General features: G+C 41.1%; 1 protein-coding gene across 3 annotated transcripts in view; it reads right to left on the minus strand.

Annotated features, from left to right (window-relative positions):
* schip1 (schwannomin interacting protein 1) overlaps positions 1–22058 on the minus strand; it is a 68121-nt gene that overhangs the window by 28358 nt on the left and 17705 nt on the right. Inside the window, exon 1 of one of the 3 annotated variants that reach the window (XM_053651719.1) lies at positions 21389–21612. The exons of 1 other annotated variant lie outside the window; for it this stretch is intronic. In XM_053651719.1, the coding sequence (XP_053507694.1) occupies positions 21389–21448 (60 nt within the window). In that variant the 5' untranslated portion in view covers positions 21449–21612. Of the gene's footprint in view, positions 1–7432; positions 7697–21388; positions 21613–22058 lie in introns of those variants that run through there. One more of the 3 variants, XM_053651720.1, reaches the window with a different exon arrangement.

The raw sequence follows: 22058 nt of genomic DNA on the forward strand, positions 1-22058 counted from the left end.
GATGAAAACCTGCTCCAGAGCGCTCTGGACCTCAGACTGGGGCGAAGGTTCATCTTCCAACAGGACAATGACCCTAAGCACACTGCCAAGATAACAAAGGAGTGGCTACAGGACAACTCTGTGAATGTCCTTGAGTGTCCCAGCCAGAGCCCAGACCCGAACCTGATTGAACATCTCTGGAGAGATCTGAAACTGGCTGTGCACGGACGCTCCCCATCCAACCTGATGTAGCTTGAGAGGTCCTGCAAAGAAGAATGGGAGAAACTGCCCAGAAATAGGTGTGCCAAGCTTGTAGCATCATTCTCAAAAAGACTTGAGGCTGTAATTGGTGCCAAAAGTGCTTCAACAAAGTATTGAGCAAAGGATGTACATGTGCTTTTTTTGTTTTGACTTCTTCCATTTACGGATGATGAGGCCACTGTGCTCATTGGGACCTTCAATGCTGCAGAAATATTTCTGTACCCTTCCCCAGATCTGTGCCTCGATACAATCCTGTCTCGGAGGTCTACAGACAATTCCTTGGACTTCATGGCTTGGTTTGTGCTCTGACATGCATTGTTAACTGTGGGACCTTATATAGACAGGTGTGTGCCTTTCCAAATCATGTCCAATCAACTGAATTTACCACAGGTGGACTCCAATCAAGTTGTAGAAACATCTCAAGGATGATCAGTGGAAACAGGATGCACCTGAGCTCAATTTTGAGTGTCATAGCAAAGGCTGTGAATACTTATGTACATGTGGCTTTTTTTGTTTTTTATTTTTAATAAATTTGCAAAGATTTCAAACAAACTTCTGTCATGTTGTCATTATGGGGTATTGTTTGTAGAATTTTGAGGAAAATAATGAATTTAATCCATATTGGAATAAGGCTGTAACATAAAATGTGGGAAAAGTGAAGCGCTTTGAATACTTTCCGGATGCACTGTACTAAATGAAAAAAAATTTTTTTAAACAAAATTATAACAATTTACACTGATCATGTTCATAAGTTTACACCCGCTGACTCTTAATGTATCATATTGCCTTCTTGAGCCTCAGTGAATGTTTGCACCTCATGTAATGGTTGTGTACGAGTCCCTCAGTTGTCCTCAGTGTGAAAAGACGGATCTCTGTTGGAAAGGGGGTCAAATATTCAGAAGATGCTGGAAAAGCAAATAATGTGCAGGACATGGAGGATTTTTCTGAAGAACAGTGGGTGGTTTAACTGCTCAGGACAAACAAGGGACCCGTGAACAACTATCACAAAACATAGCAACAGTTGTTGATCATCCAGGTGACAAGACAAAAATGGCATTTGGTCCTTAACTAAATGAAACTAGCCCAATTTTGTGTAAAAACCATGACAACGGCATCCCTTTTGGTGTGACACAGCTCTCTGTAGCTCAAACTTGTTTTTGAATCCTGCGTTCTCCACTAGCATCTCATATCCTACTATATAATGCAGTCTGCTGAATGTACTGTAAGATATGCAGATATACTGAACTGAAGGATGTAATATGTATCATTAGACCCCTAATACTTATAAAGAAACTGAATAAATATGCTAAAGATATGACATCCAAAAACCTCCCCCCTACACACAGCCCCAAACAGACACACACACACACACACACACACACACACACACACACAGAGTGTTTCTTTCATGTAGGGAATTAGCACTTCAGTCTCACAACATGAAACAGCATGAAATCTATTTGAAGTGTACCAGGACGTTACTCACATAAAATACACACACATGCTCGCTAAACCCGTTTCAGTGTGTTTGCGTGTGTTGTGTTTTTTTCTGCTTATAAATGTGGGAGCAAGATGTGTGTGTGGACTCTGTTTCATACACATTTTTGTGCACTTCTCTCTCTCTCATCACACACCTGCCATGTTGAATTTTTCATGACCTCAAACAAGCTTGTGTGATACACTGTTCTCTACAGTCCCCTCCAAAAGTACTGGAACAGCTAGGCCTATTATGTTGTTTTCGCTCTACACCGAAGACATTTGGGTTTGAGATCAGAAGATGAATACGAGACGACAGATCAGCATTTCAGCTTTCGTTTCCTGACCTTTACATCTAGATGTGTTCGACAACTTCGAACATGGCACGTTTTGTCTGAACCCTCCCATTTTTTCAAATGATCAAAACAATTGGAACATGTGACTGAGAGGTGTTTCTTGCTGCCCACATGTGCCCTGTTAAAGTTACTGTTTAAAGAACGAATAGCTCTGAATGTCTACTCCGGGTTTCACCTGTGAAAAAACAACAACATGAAGATCACAGAGCTTTCTATGGGCGAAAAGAAAGACATTCTGAAGATGACAAAAGAGGGATAAATCACTCAGAGCCATTGCACAAGCACTGGGCATAGACGATTCAATGATTTGGATTGTCCTGAAACAGTAAAATGATGTTTTATAACATTATGTGCAAGTGGGATTACATTATCTTTACAATGCCATTGTCTTTTGAGGTGGGTGTGTTATATAAGCTTTTAAATGTAAGTAATATTTTAATTCAATTTTATTCGTATAGCGCTTTTAACAATACACACTGTCACTTCACTTTTTTTGTTTTCTGCACAATACCCGTGTAGCTTCAGCAAAAAGCTTCAACACCCATATCATTATCATATCATATCATTATTTTAACCACAGTCATATGAGGTATTGGATAACTTGAATGACATCATTCATTAACACTGAATCCCCTACAGGAACTCAGGACACTCGCCGCACACACCATCACATCTTGGGTTTGGCTAGAGAGCTCATTTGCATATGGCCGAGCGCTCATTTGCATATCACACATCTGGCCTTGCACATGCTGCAGTGATTACTTTCATTTACATATTTATATATTAGGAATGCCATTTAACACGAAATTACTATGGCTATTTCCAGACAAGTGAGCACACAATAACACACACACACACACACACACGGCGAGACTGCATGGTGAGAGATGCCTGGCGTCCGCCTCCCCCCTCCCCCCCTCCCTCCATAATTCAGGCTGACTTCATACTGCAACCTTTATGAGTCAGAGTGTGATCAAGAAATGATCGTTACCGAAACACCACACACACACACACACACACACACACACACACACACACACACACACACTGAATCATGTATTACATATTATATTTGTGATGTACTTCCACTGACTTGTTCATCACTGCAAGTACGTAACGCTCTGCCTACACATAACCTGACAGAACCAAAGGAAATTGTTTGCTTTTTTTAAAACAAATTTTGCACATAAAAGCTGGACGTTGTGTCCAGCCGAACCACACAGTGCTGACACTGTTTATATTTCTACTGTTGTGGGGACCAGATGACACACACACACGGACAACGCTTCACCGATTTGTTTTCATGTTTCAACTAAAGAGAGACGGCTTCAGCTGCCATGGCAACACCAGCAAAACCTCTGATCTGTTTCTCCACAGTGAGGTTTTCTTACTCTAAACTAATTGGGCAGTGCACACCCAGCAGGACGTCACCCACCACACACACATACACACGACTCGTAGCAGGTTCAGCGTGCCCTCATGGGAGCGACGGATCTCTAAACTAGACAGGAGACAATAAATCAGCGGTAAAGAGGCGTGTGTGTTTGTGTGTTAAAGATTCACATGACTGTAAGTAAGCTTGAGAAACTGTAACTCAAGATGATGATGATGATGATGATGATGAACAAGGTTAGTGAAGGTCGTTGCACATGGTATGTCTTTTTTTTTTTAGTACAGAAACACACAACAAGCATACACACATGTACCACACCCTGCTGGCACAAGCACAAGGGAATCGATCAAAGCGCTTTCTGCTCTGCTCCATTTCTCTCCCTCCCTCACACCCTCACTCTTCCTTTCAGCCAGAGGTTGTTGCTGATGGCGGGGAGGTGACAGCTGAAATATGGTCCTTCAGGTCCAGACACACACACACCCACACACACACACACCCACACACAGCTGGAGTCGCAGGAGGAGATTATCCAACACTATATTTGGGTAAATAATTTAGGCCAAGAGGATAATTATTATTTTGTGTTTCTGTGTAACTCCGAGAGAGGGAGGGAGTCAGAGAGAGCGAGAGAGAGAGAGAGAGAGAGAGAGAGATACAAGGAGAGAGAAACAGCAAGAGAGAGTGAGAGAGAGAGAGAGAGAGAGAGAGAGAGATACAAGGAGAGAGAAACAGCAAGAGAGAGTGAGAGAGAGAGAGAGAGAGAGAGAGAGAGAGAGAGAGAGATACAAGGAGAGAGAAACAGCAAGAGAGAGTAAGAGAGAAGGCTATTATAAAAGATGAGTGTCTGACAGCAGCAGAATGTTTTCAGGATGAGTCCCCGGTTACCAGCCCCTCCTCAGTGAAGCGAGAGATTGTGTGTGTGTGCGCACGCGTGTGTGTGTGCGCGAGTGTGTGTGTGTGTGTGGTGACAGGAGCAGGCCGGCACCAGTCGTTGCTCGACCACAAACAGTGTACTGCGTGCTGCAGGTTGCCTGGATACGAGTCTAATTGAGCGGCCCCAAGAGAGCAAAAGACATCTCTCTCTCTCTCTCAATAATTCTCTGTCCACCATCTCCCACACCCCATCTCTCTCTCTCTTTCTGTATTTCTCTAATAGAGTCCCCCTTTTATCCCGCACTGAAAATTCTCTCTCTCACTCTCTCCATGTCTGCCTCTATCAATGCCCAATAAAAAAAATACCATACTATTGGTGTTCTGCGCTCGACCTTCATTTCATTGTGTTTACAACAAATATAATATGCACTATAGCATTTTGTGTTGCTGTTTTTGTATGCTGATTTTTTTACATTTATTTTATTAGCATAAGCCAAGAGGATTATTATTTTGCTGGAAAAAAAAAACAACAAAAAAAAAAACAACATGATTAGATGCTAATGACCCTGAAACCACAATTCGCCAATTTGTTGACAATAACACTTTTCCCAGCGGATTTCCTTAAATCGCATTAATTCTTAATTTTACGTTTTGGTGTAAAACGCTGTTATGAACCACGGAGCGTCATCATGATCATTTAAAAGTAGGAAATGTAAAAATGAGTACTTTCGCTAAAAGCATGCACAGTTTGACTTCTCTATAGTACAATACATCAACATAGCGTTAGTCTAATTACGTAAAAAAAAAATTTGAACGAGCTTATAAATTATAAAAGAATTGAATATTAAAAATAAAAGAAAAATATAAAAAAAATGAATTTTATTTTTTTTAAAAATCACTTTTGATACTTCGTGCAAACAATCAGTAAGATTAGGAGCTTGGAGGGAGCGGTGCCCTTTTGTTGCTATGACAACAACTTGAACAACTGTAATTATTTATGAGGAAGTAAAAAAAAAAAAAAAAGAACAGTGTGTGGGGGGTTGTTGAAAATTATTGCTGAAACAAATGAATGAAGTGGAAATGGTCAGAGGGGGAAATAAGACAAAATTTAAATAATTTTAAATAATAATAAAATGACAATAACTGTCATTACTGATTAAAAACTGTTCTGAAAGTAAAACGTGCGTGTTAGGAAGCTCCCATGTTATGGTTCAGCTCTTAAACTAGGAGGAATGTGGACCAGCTCTTATAAAAGATCTTAAAAGAGTAAATAAGAGGTATAATCTCTCGCTCTCTCCTCACGCATGGCTTTGAACTCGGCCTCTCACCCTTCTGAGTTTGAACCCTTCTGGGATTTTTAATCTTCTCTCACTCTATCTCTCCATCTGTATCTGTCTCTTCATCCTGTCCTCATCCTGTCTACGTGGCTGTTGAATCTAAACACTTGTTTAGTCCAGTCCTGTCCCATAATCACTCCTCTTTTCACGTTCCTCCTGTCCACGGCTTGTCACTGCTATATCATGAGTTCTGTGTAATCACTGCGTAAAATCATATTACGCGACATGCGGAAATGTCCAGGGATTACAGTGAGCTACTAGGACAGGAATAAATGAGACATCACCGATGTGGGTGTTGGACAGAGCGTAGGTTGAGCAGCGTATTTGGAGCACAGCCACTGTAGAAGACTAACTAATGCTGCTAATGGGATGGGGGGGTGGGGGGGGGGGACCTAGCCAGGAATAAGTCAAGAGTGAGGGAGAGAACACACAATAGAGGACGGAAGAATAAGAGATAACATTTATTGGTATGTATATGAATATTAATTAGCCTATATGTTTAAACTCTGAACATGTACAGTAGCGTACACACTCTGTGTGTTCTTATTGAATAAACCACAGACGTGAAAACTGTAGAAAATCACAAGATCATCTGTATCATAACTGTGTTAAAACGTCAGATTTATTTCAGAGTCACTTTCATTTGTTCTGGATATAAGACTGATTCTACATTTTTAAGGTGACGTAGGATCCACATTAATATCAGCCATCATGATCTCATCTTCATGCGGCTAGGTCAGGGGTTATGAATTTTCTGCGACCACCAAGCCTTCACCACCCTACGTACACTATATATGCTCACGACATAATAATCTAAAGGTGTTATACTGTATATCTTTCCTATACTATACTGAAAATGTACGTAATATAGCTTTTAGAAGACCTACTTTCATCCGTTATATATTTTATTGGAAAACTGATGCAACAGTAAAAATATCTATTTATATGAAAGTCTATATGAATAGTTATACAGAAGCCCTTCACTACATTAAAGAGCAAAACATTCGGATGCAGCTTTTGATAGTATTTAAACAGAGGAATTGTTCTGACATCCCTAGACAGAGAGAGAGAGAGCGAGAGAGAGAGAATGATGCTGTTAGTGTTGGCTAAATAACACCTGTTTTGTCATTGAGTAAAGTGGGACACTTCTGGTGCTGTTCAGACTCAGAGATGCCATTCCTCACCCACCCACACACACACACACACACACACACACACACACACACACACACCCCCCCCAATCTGTGCTGTGTACTCAAATGAAAAGCACACTCATTACACACACTCACAGCCCTTATGACAGTCAAGTACATCATTACATTCTGAAAGAACATACATAATAATATGACTAAAAACCATTTACCTACATTCCTACATTCCACACACACACACAGGCTTATTCCTTAGCAACCAAGCCCACTCTAACAAATACACAACTGACAGTCTTCATATTTTACCCTTCTCATCATCCCACACTGAAACACACCGGTGCGTACACGGTCTCACTGCAGTGCACTCCGCTTTAATAAACATCCCTAGTGAATGCCCTGGAGCAGCGCGTCACGATACATACCTCTAACACAAACACACACTCACTTCAGACCTCCCTCATCTCCTCCACCTCTCCCACATCAGCAGCTCTGTCCCTCTAACCGTCATCCTTATTAACTACTAACACCATAACCTGAACGATCTATCACTTTAAGGCCTCATCGGAAGTTTTTAATAACTGGTATTAATAATATTACGTGTCAGACCTGGTAGGCGCAGTTTTCCTGGTGCACCATCCTGCTCTCTCAGTGCATCCTAGAGACGAGTGGAGATTACGGAGGAGGGGGAACGTGGAGCTGATCGTCTGAAAACAGGAGGTGGAAACGGAGAGAGGGAGAGAATGACGCGCTATCAGATGTTCAAAGTAAATCTGCTGGTACTGGTATGCAGAGTAATGCTCCTAATATGAGAGAGTGGCTACCTCTCTCTCTCTCTATCTGAAGGAGGGATCAGATCCGAGCTCCACAGAGGAGAAGGGAATGAGGGAGGGGTGCTGGGAAGAGAGAGAGAGAGAGAGAGAGAGAGAGAGAGAGAGAGAGAGAGAGCTAGTGGAGGGGGAGGGGTTACAGTGCTCTCTCTCTCACGCTCTCTCTCTCTATGGCAGGCAAAAGGAAGGAAGGAGTCCGTCCGATATACTCCTCACTGACCCTCTGCACCAATAGTGGAGCAGCACAGGCGCAGAGGGAGGGCAGAATAAAGGACAGGGCAGGGCATGAGGGGAAAACAGGGAGGAGTGACCTTGTGTCACTGAAAGGGGATGTAAATGTCCCACGGAGGGGGAAAGAAGACAGGATAAAAGGAAAGAAAGTGTGGGAGGAGAGGGAGCTGAAAGAAAAGGGCTTTCGGCACAAAAGAGCAGCAAAAGAATTCACCCGGCCTGGAGCTGGGGCGCGTCGGAATTTAAATTCCCCGGCTTTACTGAGGCAAAGTTTCTCCGCCAAAACTCTTGAGATTCGAACAGAAATGACAAACATGGTGTGTGTTGTGCAGACACACCAACTCCACTCATCCTCAACTTCGACATTAGCCACAAAGAAAAAATATTCACCAGACTGCATTACAGGATATATGACATGCTAACAGTACAGAGCGGTAGTGTGCTGAATTATGTTAAAGGGATAGTTCACCCGAAAATTAAAATTCTGTCATCAGTTACTCACCCCCATGTCGTTCCAAACCCATAAGACTTTCCTTCATCTTCGGAACACAAATGAAGACATTTTTAATGAAACCTGAGAGATCTCTATCTCTCCATTTACAGCCCAGTAACCAAAACTTTCAACCTCCAAAAAGTTCATAAAGGCATCGTAAAGTATTCCATGTGACTCCCAATTTTATGAAGTGATAAGAATGCTTTGCGTGCGCAAAAAAAAACCTAAAAACAAATCTTTATTCGCAAAATATCTTCACTTCCGCACAGATCTCCGACACGCGTTCACGCATACGTGTTGCGCTGATGCGATGCGATACAGCGGAACCCGGAAGCGCTGCACTGTTTACAGCAGAGGAAGTGGGACGCTGTACACAAACTGAGTCACAGAACAATCTTTGTAACAAAGGTGTCTGCAGATTTCGACATAGAGGAAGACTTGCGCTTTTTGCCCGCTCTCGCAGACATTTTTCACACACGTGTTGTGGTTCTCTCGTGAACGCGTTCGGAGATCTATGCGGAAGTGAACATACTTTGCGAATAAAGACTAGTTTTTGGTTTTTTTTGTGCACACAAAGCATTCGTATCGCTTCATAAAATTGGGATTAAACCACTGGAGTCACATGGATTACTTTTACGCTGCCTTTATGAACTTTTTGGAGCTTGAAAGTTTTGGTTTTGGTTAAACGGAGGGACAGAGATCTCCCAAGTTTCATTAAAAATGTCCTCCTCTGTGTTCCAAAGATGAATGAAAGTCTTATGGGTTTGGAACGACATGAGAGATTTTATTTTTGGGTGAACTATCCTGTTTACTTCCCAACACTAGAATAAGCCCATAATAGAAAAAAACATTACAGCAGTTCTACAATTTATACTTTGTAATGGTCAGTAGGTGTTCCACCACTGGAGAGTCTTCAGGACAGAGGACATTGTACTCGTGAAAATCAGTTTGGTTTTTTTTGTCTTGTAGGTTTATATTAATGTGCTTGTTGTTTTTTTTGTCTTATTAACTTAAAGAGTGTTCTCGCTGTTATAAGACAAGTGATAACAGGAAGTGACTTGTTATAAACAGATGCAATGTATGATGTGGGAAACTGCTGTGGTAACAGTGGACAAACACACATCAGGATGTGCCATTATTTGAAAATAATCAACTTCTGAGTGGTTGAATGGGCTTTTCTGCAAATGCCACTTGAGTATAAATTTGTGTACCCTGGATTCTGGGTGAGAAAATGATCTAAAAGGTGCTTAGAGGATGTAAAAAAAGGTTGGAGGTTGTGAAATAAGGGAGTTATTATAATCTATAGATGCATGTGTAGTTGTGTACTTGTGTCAGGCTTTAATTCATGACTATAGCACTATATACAAATAGGTAATGCGAGTGGTTTTGATAGCCAAACACCCAGGATCACTCATTCATTGGGCACACACACCATCCAGGGTGCATTGGGGCTCTGTGTTACATGATGTGTGCTTTAAATTAAATGACTTTTCATTACAACTCTAAATCACAGTGTAGGGTGGTACTGTAGTGATGCATGTGTACTTATGCAATGTGTGTGTGTGTGTGTGTGTGTGTGTGTGTGTGTGTGCAAGAGCATTAATCCCTTTCTCTTTCTGAAGCCCAGTACAGACAGGAGGGAGTCTAATCCGTTCATGCCATCTGGCCTTCACTAAAGCAAAGCAAAATTAAGCCAAGCTAACCAGATTAACCCTCTTCTCTCTTCCTTCCTCTCTCTCTCTACTGGTGCAAGATTTTTTTTTTTTTTAAAGCTACAATCCCCCCCCCCGCCCCCATTTTTTTTTACATGCTTTATCACTCAAGGAGGACAAAGCCCACTCGAGCCATATTACATTTATCATCATTATTTAGTCCCAGTGTGCTTGGAGAACACAGAGCTTTTGACAGTGCCATGTGACAGCGCATATGTCCCATTGGCACACGGTGTAAAGGAGAGAGCCTACTGTTCTTCCCTGCTCACGAGGACTCATTAATCACACCGGGTATAGAAACAACATGTCGCTGCTGGGGTTCAAGACCTGGATTACGTCTGTTTGGTACATTGTCTTACGTTGGATATTAATTCAAAGCAGGTCAAGCGTCAAGTGAGGTAATAAAATATATTTATTAACTATATGTGTGCAACAATTATTGGCACCCCTATGAAATCATATGAGAAAAAAAATTATTTGATGTATATTCCCAAATTTTTTTGTACACCTAGGTGACTAGGAACCGGAAATGGTTCAACCATGACTTCCTGTTTCACAGGGGTATAAATATGAGGTAACACACAGGCTAAATTCCCTTAGTCATTCATAACAAAGGGTAAGACAAAGGAATGTAGCTGTGATGTGCAGCAGAAGGTTGTTGAGCTTCACAAAATGGGAAGTGGTAATAAGAAAATAGCACAAGCATTGAAAATGCCCATTTCCACCATCAGGGCAATAATTAAGAAGTTCCAGTCAACTGGAAATGTTATGAATCAACCTGGGAGAGGACGTGTGTCTATATCGTCTCAACGCGATGTGAAGAGGATGGTTCAAGTGGCCAAAAAATCTCCAAGGATCACAGCTGGAGAATTTCAGAAGTTAGTTGGGTGTTGGGGTCAGGAAGTCTCCAAAACTACAATCTGAAGTCACCTACATCACCACAAGTAGTTTGGAAGGGTTTCGAGAAAAAAGCCTCTACTCTCATCCAAAAACTCGAGCGTCTTCAGTTTGCCAGACACTACTGGAACTTCAAATGGGATCAGGTTCTATGCTCAGATGAACCCAAAATAGAGCTTTCTGGCAATAAACACCAGAGGTGGTTTTGGTGCACACAGAGAGGTAGCCATATGGAAAAGTACCTCATGCCCACGGTCAAATATGGTGGTGGATCTTTACTGTTTTGGGGTTGTTTTTCTGCCAGAGGACCTGGACATTTTAATAGGAGACATGGCATCATGGACTATCAAATATCAACAGATAGTAAATGAAAACCTGACTGCCTCTGCCAGAAAGTTTAAAATGGGCCATGGTTGGATCTTCCAGCAGGACAATTATCCAAAACATACATCATAATCAACCGACCACAAAATCACGGTCCTTCCATGGCCATCCCAGTCCGCTGACTTGAACCCCATAGAAAACCTGTGTGGTGAACTGAAGAGGAGAGTCCACCAGCGTGGACCTCGAAATTTGAAGGATCTGGGGAGATTCTGTATGGAGGAACGGTCTCAGATCCCTTACCATGTATTCTCCAACCTCATCAGGCGTTATAGCAGAAGACTCAGAGCTGTTATCTTGGCAAAGGGAGGTAGCACAAAGTATTGACTAACAGAAATAAAAAAAAGGAGTCTTTTCAGTCATAGTTTTTTTCTAATTCAAATTTTGTTCAAAAATATTTAGAGAATAGAAATGAATTGTGAAGCCAGTATCAAAAATCACATCGAATCGTGGCCACAGTGTTTCCTCACGCCCCACTGCATAGGCTGTCTTTTTAACCGAGACAAGCTGTGATTACGATATGATAATCATGTGAAATTTTATTTGCTGGAAGATGGTTGAACTTTTCCTGTTATTCAATTAAACCACTTCAACAATTTCAACAGAAGCATAAAAACCCCTGTCACTGCTCAAAGGATGCTTGTGCTGCATTGTGTTAGAGTTTTGGCTCCTGAACTATAAACCATGAGGCAGACAGCAGCGACGGTCATTAATCCCTGTTACACAAGCCTTCAGTTTCTCCACCACCAGCCGGTGCAGATTTAAATGAACTGGAAGGAGACAGATCACGCTTTGATTGTCCTGCCTCAGTGAAAATCCTGTATGACTTACAGTTTTCCATTCTGTATAATGTATAGCCAGAATATTCTGTTTCCTCTACTTGCCTGTATAACGTATTTTATACATTATATACGTTAACACCATCAGTAGCTGGATCTGATACAGTGCTGGCATCCTCCCAAAGAAGAGTCTGCGTGTGTGTGTGTGAGAGTGTGTGTGGGAGGGGGGCGGGGGTTATTTTTGGATGTCCAGTAACCCCCATACCCACACAATCTTACACATCAAAAATGTTGAGTAACTCAAAAAGCTCTGTAAGCATCAGAGTGGTGTCTATTACATAGACAAACATATGCAACAGTCGAATCCCAACATTACAACGAAACCTATAAATACCATAATTCCATAAAAGACTGGAACGCTGACTAATGATGTAAAAACAGCTTTGAAATACGTGTGGTTGTCTGAGGAAACCCCGCTGGATGGTGCTGTGGCTTAATTCATGCAAACAGACAGAAAATTGTTTTTTTTTTTTTTTGGCCAAAATTGTTTTTTCTGCCTATAACATCTCTACGTTAAGAAACCATAATTATATTTCACCAAATGATGTGGGAATGTTTTTATTTGCTTCCTGGTCTTTCTACAAGATCATGTAGCAAGCGGTGGTTAAAAAAAAAAGAAAAAACAAAACGTCTGGGTTACACTGTAACCCTGTTCCCTGAGAAGGGGTATCACATATCCCATTTTTTGCTACATATCTAGTATCAAAAAGTTTCCCAGACCGCTACAAATATACGTCCATAGCATTAAGACGTAAGTTCTTATACAGTATGTACCGTATGTAAAGTAGACGTATGTATGTGCATTCACTGTGTTTCTTAATGTTCTGACAAAAGACATAATAAGACTCCATCAAGAGCTGATTCAAATAGCTGAGGACATTCAGTCATTTAAATACCTACCTGTACATGACGGAAAATAGGTTTGGCCTGGATACTTGTTATAGAGCTTAAATCCTAAAGAAGTGACGTGTACAGTGTGACAGCGCTAAAGCTCATGGCTCAGGGCAGATGTGTAAAGCACACCAATACTTTCACAGTGCGTTGAAGCCGATGCTCACCTTGAAAGAAAAAAAAAAAAAAAAAACACCTATTTTCGGGAGGTGTGTTATGAAAATTGTCTACCTCCGTACGAGAGCGCTGAATTGAAAGTCTTTACTCTCCCTCTCTTTCGCTTTTTGTCAGAGCTCTGCAGAATATTAATGTGGCTCGAACCCATGGGAGGACTTTGATGTGAGAGTGGAGCTTTGATTCTCCTTCTCCTTCTTTAACTCTCTCTCTCTCTCGATTTAAACCCTGCTAGCTTCAATCTTTCGCTCACAGTGTGAACTGTAACTAATATCTGGTTATCACCATACCAGATTCCAGTTGTTTTTTTTTGGGTTGTTTTTTTTTTTCAGGAGAATGAGCTGGCCTCCTGCAGCCCGAGCCTCAGACACGGTCACACTCCACTTTCTCTAGCTAATATTCAGACTTATTCCTAAGCTCTAGAATACCTTTCTCGAAAATATTAAGCAAATGTAAGACCTATAGGTTTCCAGGTTCTCTCCTAGAAGTAGTTCATGCGTATCTTTATTTTGTTTTTGTTTCGTTTTAAATGATGGTTCACATGATGGAATTATGGCAATTACATTAATGACCGTATTTCATGATTCATTATTAGTATTTTGTCATACATACGTCCAATTATCACACAAATACGTTTAACGTTTATTTTGTATTTCCCATTTAAATTGCCTTATTACAGGAAGCGATCACACTGGTTTATCGTCACATCCCAAAAACAATTCAGACAATCCTGAAACTCTTCCGACCCGAACCTGACCTTACAGCAACTCCTCTTTCTCTCTGCTTATTTTCTTTGTTGATATTGTGGTGTGATGTTAAGTGTCATAAGGGCGTTCGAAAGCTTTTTGCTGCATTGTCACCTTTTTCGGGCGGAACAGAACCTCTGCTTCTGCTCCGAGCGAGTGATGTAAGGCTGATGCATGCGTTGCAATGTGATAGTGATGATATCATCACTGTGTAATGAGAGAATACTCCATCACAGATTTTGCGTTATGTTGAATCAACTTAAACCAGATCCTCTTTTTTTTTTTGTGCCTTGCAGGTATTTTATGTCTGGCAGCGTCCCAATAAAGCACAGAGACTGAGATACACATCCTGAAACTGTTCAATACAACTTCATATTAAAAAGAGATAATCATTAAACTGTAGATCAGTGACTTAAGAATTGACTAATAACAAAATACCACTTTTGAATAATTGAACACAGAGCATACAGGAGCGCATACAGAGACTGTATCTGGTCGGTATATTGCAATTCGTGCACTTGCTTTAACACACTTTTAGTGTTGTCCAATGTCTTGGATTTTAAAATGCAGATTTTTTCACTTACAGTCTGTTAAAGTAAAGCAGAAGAGAAAAGAAGATATTAAGTAGAGACTTTATCAATGTAGTGATATTACACACACAGACTCACACAATGAAGTTTAATGTCGTTATCATAGTACATGGTCTCCTTATTATTGTCTCACCTCTTTACTCTTTACTTACACTCTCTGTCTGTCTCTCTCTCTCTCTCTCTGTGTCTCTCTCTCTCTCTCGCTCAGCAGGAGCGGGTCCGCTTTTAGAACGCTGACATTTAGAGAACTGACATCAGCTTCAGTGTGAACAGAGAAAGGACGTAGGGAAACATCGATCCAAGACTGTGTATCAGTATCAAGATCCATTCTGTCCTTAAACACTAGAACACAACATCCAGTTTGATTTGATTTGACAAATTTTCTGATCCAATCCACTACTGGAATTAAAGCCAAGAACTGGCGTGATGTTGATTGACACGACGCAGATAGTAAACATAAACACAGGACACAGGCTGTCCAGCATCGGGCCTGTGAGGGTTCACGTCACGCTGTATAAGACTCTCAGAGAAAAGGTACTACTGTGACAATTTACTGTTACTGTGAGGAGAGGAGAAGGTAACAGTAGAGTAGTAAAGAGAAGAAAACTCAATGGAAGAGACAAGGAGAGATGAGAACAGACACACACCCACTTGCGTGCGTACGCATGCACCCACATACATACATACATACATACATACATACATACATACACACACACACACACACACACACACACACACCCATACAATAATTAAGGGTTACATGTTCTTTCTTCAGTAAACATTGTGAAGGAGACAGATGAAGATCTTGGCAGGAGCTGGACCTCTGCCAAGTAGAGAGTGTGTGTGTGTGAGAGAGAGAGAGAGAGGTAGTAATGTAGTAGAGACATGTCCAGCTTTGCACTTGTATGACAGCAGGATCTCTCTCTCTCTCTCTCTCTCTCTCTCTCTCTGATCACAGACGTATATTTTAATGAGTGGAAACACGGCTGCAGCAGACGCCTCTGTTCTCTCTCCTCTAAACCCACATACACTTACACACCATATTTACATTCCTCATGTCAATGAGACAACTCCTTCCATTCACACACACACACACACACACACACACCCCTTCTCTCTCTCTCACACACCCCCACCCCCACACCTCTTCTCTCTCATACACACACACACCTCCTCTCTCTCTCTCACACCCCCACACACACCCCCACACCTTCTCTCTTACACACACACCTTCTCTCTCTCACACCCCCCCACACACACCCACACCTTCTCTCTTACACACACACACCTTCTCTCTCTCTCGCTCTCTCTCTCACACACATACACACCCACACCTCCTCTCTCTCACACACACAGCTTCTCTCTCTCTCCCATACACACGCACACACACACCTTCTCTCTCTCCCCCCCCACACATCTTCTCTCTATCTCTCCCACACACACACACACACACACACACACACACACACACAAGTGTGTATTCGTGTGTGTGTCTTAGGCACAGACCTTATGCACAGACCCTGCTATTCAGCACAGTGGTTCCACCCAAACAGGAGCCTGGGGCTCACTGTTCGCCCTGCTAAACACACACACACCGCCTCAGTGTCAAAACTACCTCAATTTGTTCTGGCAGGACAAAATAATGCATTATTTGAATGATTTTCTGTCCTTCCCTCGTTCTCTATTCCCGGTGACGGTGGGCTTTAACCTGCTTTATAACTCTGTCATGAAACCCAATTTCCTCCCTCCCTCCCTCCCCCCCTCTCCTCTTTTCTCCATTCCCTCTTACAGAGTGTTTATTTAAAGAGGGGGTAGAAACGTGTCTCCTACTGATTGCTAGCCACACTGGGACTGGAGAAGCATAACAACTGCAGGAACTGGCGAATTAGACTTGGAGGGCTTTTCTAACCTGACACTGGAAGCCAATCAGAAGGCTTAGCACAGGGTCAAAAGGTCAGACAGCTTAAGGCTGGGGTAATAGGTGTCACTATTGAATGGCTGTGAAGTGAAAATCAACACAGGGATTTTTTTTTATCCACTGCACAAATCACTAAAACCTCTCAAACCCTGAAAACTGGAACTGGGCTTTTTTTCCAGTACGTAAGCATTCAGCTGTGTGGTTTTTTGGTACCTGCTGAGGTTTTGTGCCAACAGGAAGTAATGGTAATGAAAGTAATGGATGCTTTTATCCAAAGTTCTCTGGCAGTCCTGGGATTTGAACTCATCCTCTGATAACTATCTTAGACATTACATTTCGCCCTTTTACAAACAAATGCATTTAGTTTTGATGACTGAAGCTAGAGATTTTGACCAGATTGCCACAATTCATTTGAATTTGACGAAATCTTTTAACGTAGGCACATCATTTGATGCTTGAGTAAGCCCAAACAACTCTGGGTAGTGGACTCAGACTTGTAGATCTTGCCTCATTGTATGACACATTAATTCTGTGTAAAGTTGGAACTCATGCCTTTATAATGAGTCTTACCCTTGCTTTAGTGTATAATCTCTGATAATACTGTAGATTTGGACCTAAGGTACTTAATGGGACTGAGGTAGAGTAGATCTCTAGCTTCAAGTTTCTGGGTGTCCACATCTCCGGTGACCTTTCCTGGAACCTCAACACCTGTATTTTCTGAGGAGACCGAAGAAAGCTCACCTTGCGCCTCAGATCACGGTGAAGTCATATGTTCTAAACTACCTCTGAATGGGCCACCATGCATCGCCATTCAGCCCGTGTCCTGTCAGCTAAATGTAGCCTAATGTCACTAATAATTATTCACAGGTTCATGCTTTTAATAAATCTTTTTGGCCTGCCACCATATCAGTGAATTTAAACTAATGCTTGTATTCAGAGTATAAGGGGTGTGTGTGTGTGTGTTTAGGAGAGCCCCTTAGCACTTGTAGCCTCCACTGTTTTATTGGTCATTGTCAGACAGTGTTTATAATTAAAATACCCCCCCCCCCCCTCTTTTTGCCAGTATCAGCCAGAGGAGGATGTCCTCCAGGAGAGTTTTTAATTTTATTTTCATACCACACCGTGGTATCGACTTTGGTATCGAGTATCGTGTACTTTTGGTGGTATCGGTACAGACTACTACATTTTTGGTATCGTGACATCCCTCGTATATATATGCATATGTATAATTGTATATATTTAATATTGTGTTTTAGTGTTTTGTGAATTGTATTTGCATGTTGTATTTGTGAAGTAACCTTGGGTGTCGTGAAAGGTGCTTTAAAAAAAAAAAAAAAAAAAAAAGTATTATTATTAATAACTAAATATTAGCATTAGACACCATTCGGTATTGAATATTACTGCTATTATTTCTAATTATTTGCAAGTCCTTGCACTTTACTGCAATTTTCTGTAAATTACAATAATTATTTATTTCAGATAATCATTTGCACATTATTGCTATTTGCACACCTGCATTTACTGTAATCCACTGCATGTATCATACTGTTTACCTCTACCTGCATACTGTTTAAGTCAACTTATTGCACCATAATTCATATTTATTTCCTTTAACTCAATTGCCATTTGCATTACTGGTGTTCACCATTCTGTTTACCTTTAACTGTACACTGTTATCTTAACTTATTGCATCATAACCTTATTTACTTCATTTAACTTACTTGCACTACTGATTGGATGCTAACTGTATTTCATTGTCTCTGTACTCTGACAATGACAATAAAGTTGAACATAACCTAACCCCAAGGACTGCTGCTGGAATCATAAACACTATTCTGGGCACAACATCCTTTCTACACACTTAGTGCTGTTTGTCTTTACTCTTCTACACCTGTAAACTGTAATGATTTATAATCCTGCCATCTATGTCACCCGGAAGAAGATGGATTCCCTTTTGAGTCTCAGTGAGTTTTTCGTCACCATTGACTACGTTTACATGGACAGCGATAATCTAATTATTGACCTTATTCTGAATAAGACAATATTGTGATTAAGGTGTTTACGAGTTGCTTTTAGAATACTCCTTTCATGTTCCCATTTTACATGTTATAGAACATAGATCGATTAACGTCACACGTCATTACGTCCCCGCGCCACGCCGTCTGACGTTCCCTCCAGAATTTCACGTATTAACATACAGTTGGTCTTCGTTATGGAACCGTATACAGTTTTGGGTGCTTCATTTTTAATTTTACGAAAGCTTCAAGTGCAGTTAATTATTTGTCATGCTGTACGTGCTAAGAGACGACTGAAGCCGTGGGCTGTGTCCCAAACCGCGTACTTAACTACTGTATAGTAGCCGAGATACATGTATTTCACCTACTATATACCGTAGTAGGTAAGTACGCGGTTTGGGACGCAGCCGTGCTCTCGTTTTCCGTAAAACGCTTGAGCACTGCCGTGTGTGTACGTGTCCTGTCAAAAAATGCGGTGAAAACTCTCACGCGAGGTTAATAGTGTGATTAAGGTGTGTACATGTCTGTAATACACCTCGATAATGCGACTAAAACAGGAATACTCCACATGTCTTAATTCCATTTGTGTGTACTTCAAGTATGACTTTAATCGGATTAAGGTTATAAAAAATTGCTGTTTACATGCTAGTTTCTTAATCAGAGTATCGTCTTAATCGGGTCAATATCGGATTATTGTTGTCCATGTAAACATACACATGATCATTAGAGATCTACTGGATTTTTTTTAAACAAATAAAATTGAATTGAATAATTTTACAGTGTAAATCAATGTGCAAAACGGTATTTAAACAACTATGGTTTTGTGCATGTGTGTGTGTGTATTACTGCTAAACTTATTAATAATTCAAAATGAATCTTATCACTGAGTGAAGCAATATGCTTTCTGGTTGAGGCATGTGTGTGTTTCGGTGTGTGTTTGATGACTCGCTTTGACAGTGAGTCGAGGTGATTCAAAGTTTGCACACCAGATGAAACATGTCGCTGCAGGGTGTGTTTTTCTAATGTGTTCCTAAAGGCCGATTTATACTTCTGCGTGCGCGTCTCTGACACACACCACTCACCTTCATGGCATCACCAACACGGGACGTACTGTCTCTCTCAGGGCCAGCTGTGCCACTTGCTGTCCTGATGAAGGACTTTTCAGCAGTTATATACTGAGAGATGGCAGGCTACCCTACATCTGGACTTTCTGATACGTACCTGAGTACACCGTGAACATTGTCTAACGCGTCGAGGTCTTGGATGTTTGCATGCTGAGCACATTTTGTACGTCCCTCCATCACTACGTGCGCATTTGCACACTTTAGAGGAAGTATATTTCGTCAGAACCGTGTATTGTACTGCCTGTTTACTGCAGTGTAGTACTCACATTGTACATATACATTGTCTTGTCCCATTATGTACGCACCAAACCTAACCAAACCTAAGAAAATTCTTTGTACAAATATGAGGACTTGGCCAGTAAATCTGGATTCCCAGAAAAGAGATCAATGACATCTACACTGAGCAATCATCTGAAATAGTATATGCATGTCAATAACTTGTAATGAGATCTTCCATTTTACTGTTCATGATTGGAAAGCTTCCAATCAACAAAGTCTTGGTATTGGGTGGAGCTTTGGTAAGACCTGGCAAGCATTGCGGAGCAACAACAGACATTATATTGATCTAGGAAGTAATGTATAGACACACATAAGATAGTATTGATGAGAACAATCATTATTTTCTTTTCCTTACAGTTTTAAACACAAGATGCATTTACATTTTGATAACAGCAGGTTGTTCCTATGTGTGCGAGTCAAAGATTGCTCCATATAACACACGAGGTGTACTTTGATACCATGGCCTGCCACCTAAACGCCCAGGTGATCTTTTCTGCATTCGTCACACTCTCAGACATGATGCAACTACATGAAGCATTAAAACACACACACACACACACACACACTTCCGAACACATACAGTGTCTGCCAAGCCTAAATAAGCATGTACGCTCTACTCTGTCATTAAGATTCCCTTTAAATGCAGGGTGTGAAAATGTACACCATCATATAGAAAATCTTTAACGACGAGAAAACTGTCTCTAGTGTTGTGATAAGTTAAGAGACTTGGAAAGGTCCTGCTTTCAAATACTTTCTTAATCAAATAGTCTGATACTTGTGATGGTGAATTTGAATACTATTCACGCCTACTCTGAAGTATTCACTCACAAAAGGCAACACATGTTTAGGATCTTCCACGCTCATGAACAAGCACCTGGACTTTGTTTAAAAAAGAAAAAAAAAAAAGAAAACAAAAAAAGAAAAAAAAAAACTGCTCTGTGTTACAGCCAGAGCTCAGAAAATACAAGTGAACCCAACAAAAAGAAACTTTATAAAAGCATTTATTATTATTTCAAATATTAGTTAAAAAGTGGCTAGTGATTAGTTACTAGATTGGTGTATGTAATCAGTGTGTCTATACTGCAAGTATGGGTCAAAGACAAAGTGTGTTTTTGTTGTGTTAGTACTAAATATTAGTATGCGTCATTTTGTTCCAATTCTGATTTTACATGCTTACAAAAATCTAATTTAGTACGTAATTAACTGCCAACCCTAACACTAGGTGCCCACTGAATAAATGATGTCTGATTCGAGAAGGAGAGAGAAATGTATGATAATAGATGCTGCGTGATAAATCGAAATGTCCCTGGATATAAACTGACTAGATTTTTCCCAGAATCAAAAGCAAAATGATCGTGCTGGAATCTACAGGTGAAGCAGTGCTGCTGGTCTGAAAAGTGTGTTGTGTGTTGTGTGTTTCTGAGATGACCTCATTCCTGTACCTGTGTTAGGTTCCCCACTTGCTCCTTGGAGTCCACCGCTGATCTGACATGAGCACTCATTCAAACTGAAATCCAGATTCCACTCATGAACTGATCGAAGAACTCGAGTCCAGATTCCACACACTCACCACTCACGAGCCCATAGGGCTCCTAAACTACAGGTGAGACTATGAGCAGTGAATCACAGAGTTGAATGCAGAGTGCTCAGTACACATGCCTCTGTGTGTGTGTGTGTGTGGTGTGGAGCGTGCGAGGGCATGCTCATGCTCTCACACACACACACACACACACACACACACACACACACACACTCGTGTAGAATGAGAGCAGTCAGCTCTGAGGCTTTCAGGGTTGAACCGCACTGCAGGCACACCTTTAAATATTGCTGTGATGTAAAACTGATCTGGAGTCAGATTAGCTTTGTGTCTTTATATGGCTGGAAACAGCTGCAGGCTTATAACACTGATCCTGGATCAGTCTGTATGTGTGCTTAAGCTGAGCTTTTGTTTTTATAGACCCTAGGAAAGAGTTCCACCCTGTACCATTTCTCCAACACCACCACGGCATACCCCCCTCTCTCTCTCTCTCTCTCTCTCTCTCTCTCTATATCGTGCCATGCCAGCATTCCCTCACAAAGTACTTTCTATTCTTGCTCCTTCTCGTTTCCTTG

The sequence above is a fragment of the Ictalurus furcatus genome, chromosome 20 (genome assembly GCF_023375685.1).
Source record: "Ictalurus furcatus strain D&B chromosome 20, Billie_1.0, whole genome shotgun sequence".
Classification (NCBI taxonomy): domain Eukaryota; kingdom Metazoa; phylum Chordata; class Actinopteri; order Siluriformes; family Ictaluridae; genus Ictalurus; species Ictalurus furcatus.